The sequence below is a fragment of the Gambusia affinis genome, linkage group LG18 (assembly GCF_019740435.1).
Source record: "Gambusia affinis linkage group LG18, SWU_Gaff_1.0, whole genome shotgun sequence".
In the NCBI taxonomy this organism is placed as follows: domain Eukaryota; kingdom Metazoa; phylum Chordata; class Actinopteri; order Cyprinodontiformes; family Poeciliidae; genus Gambusia; species Gambusia affinis.
In genome coordinates this window covers 8,495,334-8,507,016 of record NC_057885.1, presented here as the reverse complement: position 1 = coordinate 8,507,016, position 11,683 = coordinate 8,495,334, and the positions used below count along the sequence as shown (strand labels likewise).

General features: G+C 38.4%; 1 protein-coding gene and 2 non-coding genes across 3 annotated transcripts; all 3 read right to left on the bottom strand.

Moving 5' to 3' along the window:
* Positions 1-636: 636 nt before the first annotated feature.
* Positions 637-7,079, bottom strand: rps4x (ribosomal protein S4 X-linked). Its single transcript, XM_044097038.1, has 8 exons — positions 7,069-7,079; positions 5,752-5,832; positions 5,111-5,188; positions 4,706-4,886; positions 2,880-2,977; positions 2,045-2,216; positions 1,795-1,952; positions 637-799 (listed from the first exon to the last, which is right to left on the bottom strand). The coding sequence occupies exons 2-8, from the start codon at positions 5,752-5,754 to the stop codon at positions 698-700; spliced, it is 792 nt and encodes a 263-aa protein (XP_043952973.1). The 5' UTR covers positions 5,755-5,832; positions 7,069-7,079; the 3' UTR covers positions 637-697.
* On the bottom strand, positions 1,538-1,611 carry LOC122821161. The gene has a single exon (XR_006368967.1). It is a non-coding gene; the product is annotated as a small nucleolar RNA SNORD61 (small nucleolar RNA).
* LOC122821162 lies at positions 4,540-4,617 on the bottom strand. The gene has a single exon (XR_006368968.1). It is a non-coding gene; the product is annotated as a small nucleolar RNA SNORD61 (small nucleolar RNA).
* Positions 7,080-11,683: the final 4,604 nt, after the last annotated feature.

The window sequence follows — 11,683 nt, the reverse complement described above, 5'->3', positions numbered from 1 at the left end:
TCAGATTTGTTGGGAGATTGAATACTGGAGATCCTTCCTGCTCTCGACATCACCGTCCACCAACGACTCCTTGGACATTCTTGGATGATATTAGGACTAAGGGTGGGCGATATGGACTTAGTATTTTATTGCAATATTTTGTGGTGATAATAAAAATGAGAATAAAATCCGGATGACCTTTGCCGCATGTTTGCCGCAAATATTTACTTCCCCCTCTCCAGTCTGCCTACCGTCACAAAAATACGAGCCACTAGCGCAGCAAAAACTCTTCGGAGAAAACAATGGAAAAAAATAAAATAAAAATCCACGAGAAACGACGGCGTCCCAGAGGGAAATTCTGTGAAAGAGGTGTACGGAGCCTCGTGCCGGAAGCCCGTTGAAAGGCTGTTTACCTCGTTTTAAACTGCGTGATTGTGGATAAAAATACCAATAAGTATTTCGTTCCATATAACACAGTAGGAGTGAAACCAGTAAACCTTTTATGGATGCAAAAGCAAGAACCCCACTTGATGACTTTGTGTTTCTGTGTTTGATTTGATGTAAAGCACTTTGAAATGCCTTGCAGCTGAAATGTGCTATTTAAATAAAATTTGATTTGATTTTTACCTTATGTAAAGTACCACACAAAAACAATAATTCTTTTGTAAATAAGATTTTATTTGAAAACCAGGGTCAGGCTGTCTGTTTAGGGGCCACTTTAGCTGCTGCCTTGTTTGGCAGCCAGCCTCTTGTCTCTCTCCTCTGCAATGGTCAGACGGATTCCCTTTCCTCTGGGCACAGACACCCAGGCCTTGTTGCCCTGGAACCAAAGCAAGTCAGATCACAACAATTTAGATTGGTCAAATGGATTCATACTAAAAAAAAAAACCCACATCAAGCACATACCAAATTATTTTATCATCTTGTTTCAAATTATTTTACCCACATATATTCACCAATTCTGTATCTGGAACTCTGATATGGTGTTTATAGATTTACAGTATGCAAATATTAGCAATATATTTGATAAGAGATTCTACAGGTTTCATAAACTCACATTTAAGGCTTCTTAAGACCACCATGAATAAAATTTAAGACCTGTGTCACAGTATATGTACAAAATAACATTAAATATTTCATATTGTAGTGCTAAGCTTTTCACACAATGGACCGCATGGGTTGGCAACAGAAGAGCCAGTAGCGTTGATGAACGTCCTCCAGCAAAGTGGAAATGTTTTACACTTAAATGGAAGACGTAAAAAAGCTAGCTAGCTAGCTAGCAAGAGTTTACTAGGGGGAAGCCTTAACCAACTAGTCTCGGAACATAATGAAGACGTCTGCAACTGAAGAAAAATAAGCTACATAGACTATATAAAATTACATTGTCCTTTCACGACAAAATTTAAGAACTGTGATTAAAGTATTTAAGGCCAACTTGCATATTATCCATAGACTGTAACATTTTAAGGCCATTATTTTAGATAATTGAAATAAAGACCTTTTAAGGATACACTGACACTGTTTGATATAACGTGTAGAAACAGCTGTGTGGGTCAAGGAGCTCAGAACTTCTTAGAGGAGTTGGTAAGATTTTTTTCACTGCTGATCAAAACCACTAATGATCATCATTGCTCCAAAATGATGTGTCTCAAAAGGTCACCTGAACAAGAATCCTGAAAGTCATTTAACCCAATTTGGAAGTCAACGACATGAGAAAGCTCGTTGCTTTCAGGTGATTAAATTAACCTGCTTATATTACATCCCTATACAAAACGAGGACAGTGATGATGACGGTCCAAGTCTGAATTTGCTCACCTTGCCAATGACGAAGATGTTAGAGAGCCTGGTAGCAAAGCTGTTGCCTGTGGTGTCCTTGACGTGCACCACGTCGAAGGAGCCAGGGTGGCGCTCCCTGTTGGTGATGATGCCAATACGCCCCAAGTTAGCGCCACCGGTCACCATGCACAGGTTACCTGGAGACAGGAGAGCAGAAGGAACAGGGTCAGAGTAAATAAAACGATATTAGAGAGGGAACAGTGGAGTTTGACTTAAGAGTCACACCTACCAGTGTCAAACTTGATAAAATCTGTGATCTTTCCGGTTTCCAGGTCGATGCGGACTGTGTCATTGACCTTAATGAGGGGGTCAGGGTAGCGGATGGTGCGGGCGTCGTGGGTCACCAGATGGGGGATTCCTTTGGTGCCGATGAGGATTTTCTTCACCTTGCACAGCTTGTACTGCAGAGAGAAGAGACGATCCACAGCAGAGTTAAGCACAGACATTTCTGCTGCTTTTATAGTATTGAAAACCAGAAATATTAGGAGTTTCAGGCATTTTATGACAAACTAGTCAATACTTGTCATGCCTAGTGCCAGGCAACATAGCTTCAAAATAAAGTAGTTTTTTTTTCTTCTCTGCTTTCTTTTCTAAAAGATAAATAAATGGCTATATATAAAGAGTTTTACAATGGCGTATTATTGTATAGGCGTATTATATCAGGATATTTATTTTATTTACGAGAACATGGTCATAATAATAGAATACAGACAGAATTTTATAAGGATAGTCTTACATTTGAGAAAAACGTTGCTTAAATTATATAAAAAACAGTTGTGTTATTGTATTAGACGTCTCCTTAATTCTCCTAATATTCCCTTCAATCTGTTAATATGATTATTTTTGTATTACTTTGACTTTACTGTCATATGACTACGAGTGTATTCTTGTAACATGAGTTTATGCTCTTCAAAAATAAAAAACTACCGTAAAATCTTTGCCTGACCCTTATATTTCATCATAGATTTAACCCAAATTCATAGACATCACTATAAACTATGGAAACTCAAGGAGTGAATGGGTGAACAAATAAAATATTCTGATTTTCGAGGCTCAGCTCTCACCTTGGCCTCCTCGGCGGTGATGCGGTGGACGGTGAAACGTCCCTTCACATCATATATCAGACGGAAGTGCTCACCAGTCTTCTCGATGCTGATAACATCTGAAGGAAAGGAATCAGAAAACATTGTTTAATTTCACATGATTCCGTCGATCAGCCAGCAAGAAGTAATAAACAACCACCAACTACAGTGCTTGGTGTGGGATTTTAGTTAAAACACTGCTGCCTCGGCATAACATAGTGAAGAAAGGAGAAGGGATGTTTTTATTTTGTCCACAGCTGACAAAGAATCTCAGGAACCTTAACTAAAAATGAGCAGAGACAACTTTGTTCAATTAGCATCTGAAACTAGGCACCATGTTACTGAGCAGGTGTGCGTGGCGATAATTTTATCAAGCTATTCCCTGCTGCCACATCCACTTTTAGCAAAAAAATTTATTTTGTTCCACTAGAGCACAACAAGGAAGACCAAATAAATGAGCAGCAGGTTACCAGATCAGTAGCAGATGTGTATTTTAAAATAAAAGATTATCCCAAATAGTTTCTAAAAATGGCCCCTCACCTTACATAAAAACTTAAAGAAAGAAACTTGCATTAAACACATTGATGCACCTTCAGGTTTTTTTTTTTTTAATAGACCACAAAATCTGTGACTTTATAGCTTTGGTATATTTTATATGATAAAGTGTTGAAATTTTTGGGTTTAAGTCAAAACCAAACGAGAAAAACTTCACCAAATTAAATCTCTGGTTGACTGGTTAGTTAATCTTCCAATATCTGTTTAATAATATAACAAATCAAGACACCATAAAGCAAAGACTCACTTCATTCCCACACTACACAAACATCTAACAACAAAGACAGCTTTGGATGTCAATAATCAGATCTACTTTAATCTGGATGAAGCAGATGTCAAAAAACAAAGCATGTAATTCACCCTGCATCCAAGATGAACCGACTGATCGGATTCTTACTGGAAACTAAAATCGGTACAGATGTCTTCCAAGTCTGGGCTGCTAAATGAGTTTAGTGCTTATTTTCTTTAAGGGCTAGCCTCACTGACATGCTGAAAAAGAGGGAGCATTTTAAGGTCACAGCTGTATTCAGTGAAAAACAAAAAGTCAGATTTTTAACGCTGACTGACTGGTGTATTACTAATCTAAAAAACCACTCACTTCAATTTAAAAATATTTGCTAAATTAGGTCTACAAGTGGCTCTTTAGACCTCCCAGATGGCTATTAACTCAGATCCAATAATGTTAACCTTTAAATTTATTTCTGGACACTTTATACTCTTTCTAGTGTTATTTTCCACAAATAATTTCCCACAGAAGAAAATGTATCCATTTCTTTTTGCACCAGTTTTAATTCATCTTACTTAAAAACCTAACAGTAATAAAAGTAGAGTTCTTTAAAGAAAAAACCCCAAAAACAAACGGGTAATTCTCATATTGACGACATTTGTCAAACATTAAGTGAACTTTTACAGGACATGTCTACATCTACTACAACACTCAGTTCTAAGGTAATTCCACCCTCAAAATTACCAGTTAAAAAGAAGCTGGCATAAACAAAGCATCAAAATCGACGCCTCAATAATTACACTTTAAGCTAACTGACCAGCTTGCATCTGAACTATATTTGAAAACCAAACATTTTAAATGGAGCTCAGAACTTCTTAGAGGATTTGGGTTGGAGAGTTTTCAGCTCACTGCTGATCAAAACCACATATTCATCACCGCTCCCGAATTAACTACATCCCCGACCCGACGGTTTAACGTCCAAACGCGACCACGATGGGGAGAAAAATAAAAGTATCTCTAGGCTCACCCATGAACCCAGCAGGGTAGGTGATATCAGTACGGACTTTGCCGTCGATCTTGATGAACCTCTGCATGCAGATCTTCTTCACTTCGTCGCCCGTCAGCGCGTACTTCAGGCGGTTCCTCAGGAAGATGATGAGAGGCAGGCACTCCCTCAGCTTGTGGGGACCGGTGGAGGGACGAGGAGCCTGGAAGGAGAAGGGGAGTGAGAAATGTTAACATGACTAGATGAGTTACTTTCAAACGATATAGATACAAAACACTTCTGCTTGCTATTTCTCAATGCTTCCACAGTAACAAAGCAATGAAACAGATCAATCAAACATACACATCCAATTAGTTTCATTCAGTTGAGTTGATAATATTTCATCCAGCCGCGATTTTTATAAGAAATAGAAGTAAGTTTACTTACAAAGACTCCGGTGAGCTTGTCCAGCATCCAATGCTTCGGCGCTGCGACGCGCTTCAGGTGCTTCTTCGGTCCTCTTGCCTGGAGGACAGACGACAGAGCCGGTCAAGAGACTGAGAATTCACCCTTCTGAACACGTTTATAATGATATATTAATTGTCAATGTGCACAAACACTTTCTGACAGCACGCTAATTGAGACTACATTAGCCCGGCCGCGTTAGCTTGCTGTGTAGCCGTGCCGCTGAAATGAATGCGGGTTGGTACAACCAAAAGCGGCCTAACTGTTCCAACGTCCCCAATACGTTCATTAAATCATTTTGAAAGGACACACCATACATATGAAGTGTTGAATTTTAAAATGTATATTTTGACATAAGGTCTCATTTGTGGGGAAACTCTTGTACATAACAGCAGCATACCGCTTGCCTCCGTTATGCTAAGCTAAGAAGCAGTGGGTTGCAAGTGGCTTTTCAAACCACCATTTAAGACTAAAAATCCCGCCGCTGCCTCACAATTTACAAATCTGCCGTTAGTTAATATGTGTTATTTTACACTAGAACATGTATTGGTTTAATAATATGAACAGAGAAGGGGATGTTTAGAGATTATAACGCAGCAGAATCATGAAGAAAGACAGCTCACCATGTTGGAGTCTGCGGGGAAAAGGACCTCCTCACTTCCGCTAGTGTCTGATATCGCCGCCGACGGCAGACTGGGAGGGACCTTAATGTCGAAAGTCGAAAGCCAAAATCCATTTTAGCTTAGTAAGTCACTTTCTACCTAAAAAAGTACATATTTCATAAACCCACTATCTAAATGTGCCATTAAAGCATTAGTTTTGGAGCATGTTAGCAGATAAATGTTTAAATATGTCAATAAATTAATTTTATGTATAAAAAAACAGTTATAGATATTTCTGCATTAAGCTTAATTATTTTTGTGATAGTGTGGTGAGGTGGTTTTGTTTATTTGTTAGCTTTCCCCATCAAAGCGAGTTTCCTAAATACAAGACTCTTTCCTTTTAGCCATTTCTAGTGAGAGTGAATGTTTTTTTGTGCATTTGTTTGGGCGTTTTGTTGTTAGAAATGTTCCGTTCTGATTAAATCTGCATGATTGCATAAACTATTGATTTGCACGCAGAGATGAAGCTGTGTTTGACAGCAACTCTTGGTTATCATGAGATGCAGGAAATGTTTGTGACTCATTTTAGTCATGTTTACGTTTTTAAAACCTCTGGTGGGACTGCTTTGGCCTCTGCCAAATGACTCCAGCTAATGAACACATGCCAACTCCTTCTCTGAACGCAGCTCTGCTCCCAAAGAGGCGGTGAATGAACCTGCTCTGGATTCACGCCTGAATCAAATCCCCCTGCTCCCCGTGAGGATGATTATACGTGACCTACTTTTTCTTCAAAGTTTAATTGTTTTGGAAATGTAAACACATGTTTTTTTCTAAAATATATATACATATATTAAAATGTTTGATGGGCTCAGATAGGGAAAAGGAATACAGAGTGGAGAAATGTGTTCCTAAGAAATGCCCAAAGGGTATAAAACACTGAATATTGCAAACGTTGCAGGTTTCCTGCACATTCTGTGAAAGAATGGAAATTGATCTAGTTTTTTTTGCTTTCCTTTATTACATTCCTACCTCCTTTGTTGCCTTCCCTCTGTTCTCTTTTCTTCATACTCTCATATTGTCCTACCTTCCTTTTTCCATTTTCCTCCTTCCTCCCTGTCTTTGCAGGTTTTATCTTTGAACTTTCCCCCTGATAGAATTTTTTGAGTGAGTTCACATTAAACTTATGTATTTACATTTAAAAGTATCCAAAAATGGGCCGAGGAATCTAATAATTTTACATCTTAAACTTAAACGATAAGATTTATTTATTTTTTTGTTAACTATCCACTAAAGGGCAGTATGTAGTTCCGCATACCAAAGAGAAAACATGCAACTTACCAATCTGGATCTATTCTTGTGGTTTTATTTTTATTTTTACTTTTATTTGAAGACAAATTTCCTCTAGACCAGGGAATAATTTCTTAACCAAGAATCTTCACATCTTGAGCGTGAAGATGATGCTCAAGGTTGGCGGCAATGCTCTTCAATGTTCTTCTTGGTTGCACTGCCCAATACAATCCACCAGATGGCAGTGTGGTGCTGTGAACCGTGAGCAGTAGAAGATTAGATAGATAGATAGATAGATAGATAGATAGATAGATAGATAGATAGATAGATAGATAGATAGATAGATAGATAGATAGATAGATAGATAGATAGATAGATAGATAGATAGATAGATAGATAGATAGATAGATAGATAGATAGATAGATAGATAGATAGATAGATAGATAGATAGATAGATAGATAGATAGATAGATAGATAGATAGATAGATAGATAGATAGATAGATAGATAGATAGATAGATGTATTTTTAACTAATCCATACCAACAAATTAAAATCTTGCAGTGGAAGAGGTTTGTCTTTTAATAACCAACCTTTTTTCATTTAATTGACAGTAAGCAGGTCTACGTATATCCAGTGACTTTAACTAAAAGCAGACTTAGTTGCAAGCAAATCTGTTTTTAACTAATTTTTGAAACTCTACAAATGGAGCAGAGTGATTAAGCTGTCTTAATCATAGGAAGAATCCTTGGTACGCTCCTTGGGTTTTGGTTTTCATTAGTATTTTGACCACCTCCAGGTTATTTATTATTGTTATTACTGTTTTCAGTTAATTTCATGTTCATCACTGCTTTATAGAAAAGTGTTGCCATATTAGGTAATTCCTTGGTTATTCTTGTGTTCTGCTTTTTGTGCATTTGTCCTTTGTGGATCCTTTTGTTACTCTGTCATGTCCTGTTATCCTTGTGTAAGATTTCTGTTTTTATTATTAAACCTCCACCATGTTCACCATAAGTTCCTGTCTGCGTTTCCACCCTATCACAACATAGTCCTTCACAAAAACGCAAGATAAAGTAGGGAGGATCTATTAATAATTGGATTAGACATTTATAATGACGTAATAGGGACCTCTGATTTGGTGGAAAAGAATAACAATTCTTACTCAGAACCATTTAAGAACAGGCTGAACACCAGCCCTCGTTAACAACTAGAACATCTTTAGTGGAAAGCCCTAAGATGCACTAAGACTTGCTTGGTCATTTTAAAAATTTATTTATATCAGAGGAGGAAAAGAAACAAAAATTAAGTCCATGTCTTGTAAAATTCCAGTTTTGAAATACTGAAAGCAATGTTTAAGTTGGAAAAAAAGTCCCTGTTTGGGTTATTCAGTCTCACTGAGGGGTGAATTTCTTTAAAAAGGAAGGAGAACAAATTAAGCATTTCCATCAGGCAGTTTCTCAGGGGAGCTGAGGGGGACTCTGGTTCACACAGCAAAGAAAACATCCACTCAACTGGGATTGAGACTGGACCGCAAAAAACACACACACATACACACACTCACTCACTCACTCACTCACTCACTCAAAAGAAGACTTTAAAACAATACGGAGCAGATGGAAACAAACACAAGGCTCCCTTCGATCTGAAGAATGTTGTTTTGACCGCATTAGTGGACGAGACAGAGGAAGAGGAGACTCAGAGTGTCTGTCTGTTGGATTTGGAGGCAGCAAGGGGCAACTTCATGTCTTTCGCTACACCTCAGAGAGCCGATTGTTATTAAGGAAATACTCACCAAATCCCTTGGAGAGCCAGAAAAGGGATTCCGTCAAAACGCTCCTTCAGCGGGTTTTCATCAATGGCTCCTTTTCTTTTTTCATTACAAAAAGAAAGGAAACCCAGGACTGTAGCAGAGATCCTTATCAACAGCAAAAAAAAAAAAAAAAAAAAAACACAGTATTGGTGTGTGTGAGTGTGTGCAAGCTGGAAGGTAAACGTAAAATAAGGATAAGCTTACATGGAGGTCGAGTGTTACCTGAAGCCTCTCTATCTAAATTAATAAACAAGACTGACCGTGTTTTATCCCTATTTAAAGAAAAATATTTCACAAACAAAATTCCTCTTTAAACACACAACTTTTAACCCAGCTTTATTTGTACCAATTAATAACCCTAAGCGTGACCTCAATCATTTGTTATACATTCCTAATCTTAGCTTTAAACTTAAATCTAACCACTAAGTCTACAAACAGGTGTCCCTTACATTGGAGTGACCTATTGGTCTTCAAAAGGGAAGTAATTGTACCAGACAAGCTCTAACCCTAACCCTTGTATCTCAACCCATATTAGGACTTTGACTTCCATTCATTTTAGTAATTGGGTTTATGCCTAAATGAAAGACTTACCCTAATCATTACCAGTATTTCCCTAACTCTAAGCTTTTCCCCTTAACTGTTACCCTCAAAATGCTTACATGCAAGTCAATGAGGACATCAGTGTCATTGCGACAATCAAGAGGTTTTAAACAAACTTTAGTTCCCACTATACCTCCAAACCACTCCTAAACCTTAAAAAAGGGGGTTCATTGAGTTAGGACCACAGTTTGGCCACCATAAGAACAATCGATGTTGAGAACGTTAGTGGACATACCAGGAAAGGTCCTAAACGAGTATACACACACAATGCTGTGAAAACCTAGGTCTGTATACAACCAACAAGTCTGTTTCATGTCTGCTACTCCCATTTCGGAGCTGTAACAGCATCCCTGTGCCTCTGCCCCAGTCTGTGAGGCTTTATTTCCGTGCCTTTGTACGGTCTGCCACAGATGCCCGCCGGTGTGCAAAAGCACATGTAGGTGCGCTACTTTGTGTGGCCCGGTAGAAGAGCCACAATGCGCAGATGACAGACATGGTGACTTGAGGGTGAAAGTCCTTTTGTTGTCGCCTGCTCATCTCCTCTTACCACAACAGATAACATGTCTAGGGTTGAGGCAGGGGGGGGAGGAGAGTGTTGGGGAGGAACTCATCTTGACTGCATTCATCTAAAACACAGACATAAAGCCCTTTAGGATGAGTGGGGAGGTCTAGTGTCAGCTTCAAGTCTCCAGGACTCCCTCCAAAGCACAGAAGCAACAAGAAACAGATGTTGTGTACAGTAACCTGCTAAAGGCAAAATGATTCAGTGCAACTGAAAAATGCTTTATTAATCCCAAAGGGAAATTAAATGTTGTTGTAACTATGACTTATATTACAGAGGTTTCCTCACAAAGTTGTTGTGGATGCAGATGGCTGCAGGCAAGAAGTAGTGTGTGAGAGTTACTAAAATACTGAGGAAGCCTTTGATTAAAGATCCCGTTGTTGTATAAACAGCCTGATGAAGATGATGCTCAATGTTCTTCAATTTATGAAAAATCCTTATTTGCACCACCACCACCATCATCATCTCCTGAGGGAATGTTCTTCCTCCGGTCAGAGGCGATGGAAAGATGGAGGGAAACCTTTTGGAGGCTGTGAAAGACCTGAACCTGTGTGCAAAGGTTCAACTTCCACCCAGACAAAGATACAATGGAATAATTTGTCTGTTGGGAAGACCCAGTCAAAGTCTAATCTTAAACCATGTTGATCTGTGACAAGATTTGAAATCGAGCTTGAGCTACTTTGCAAAGAAAATTGGGTGAAAACTTACACTTTATGAGAAGCTGGTAAAGGCAAATCGTAAAAGACCTTCAGCTGGATTGGCATCAAAAGATGGTGTTATAAAGCCTTGACGCTGCCATATCTTTCAGATATTTTTATTTGTACATTTTTTTTTGTTGCTGTTGAAGTTTGTTGATTTAACGTGGCAAAATACAAAGTGGGGTTTGAACACTTTTGAAGAGTAAATACTAAGGAGTTAGGAGCAAGACCTGAGTATATTGGAGTTTTAATTTTATTTACGATCATATAAATACACGACCAACCATGAAAGCCGAAAACAGGAAAAGATCAGGAAGTTAAAACCACGAATCTGTAAGTTATCTATCTCTTTGCTTGACATGTCATATGTATCTTGATTATATGACATGCAAGACATTTTTTTTATGTCTTACTGTACATTTATGTATTTCTTAAGAAACAAGATCACATTAAAGGCCTATTATGATTCCAAGCCGTGCAATGGCTACTGTTAAACACTTAGTTTCACATGTAGCAAACGGTTTATGTAATATAAACCCGAGGGCCCCTGTTAGCATTTCTCTGCTGCTTTCCAGTCATATCACATGGCACAAACCCACTTGAGATTGCGTAACCCGACACTTTAAACGAAAACATTAAAATAATGTTGTGTCGCAGCAGAAAGCTCCAGAGAAAAAGGTTTCAAGGGCTTCTGCTGAATTCACTGAAAAGGTCACAGAGCATCAGGATTCGTACACAGGAAACATCCGCATTTCTGGATCTTCTTCCATATCTCTGTGTTTGATATGATGCAAAGCACTTTGAAATGACTTACTGCTGAAGTGTGCTATACAAATAAAATTTGATTTCATTGTCTAACGATTTATCCATCCATCCGTCAATCAATACATTCATTCATCCGTCCATCTGCCGACTAATACATGTATCTTTCCATCCATCCGTCTGTCGATCAATACAGCTGTCCATCCACTGAATGAGCCATCCATCCATCAACCA

What these genes read in the sequence shown, in the direction of transcription:
- rps4x (XM_044097038.1), bottom strand. An exon ending in ACAAGCTCACCGGAGTCTTT is followed by an intron (nt 4,887 to 5,110) that starts GTAAGTAAACTT and finishes TTCTCCTTCCAG; the next exon opens with GCTCCTCGTCCCTCCACCGG. An exon ending in TTTTATCAAGTTTGACACTG is followed by an intron (nt 1,953 to 2,044) that starts GTAGGTGTGACT and finishes TCCTGTCTCCAG; the next exon opens with GTAACCTGTGCATGGTGACC.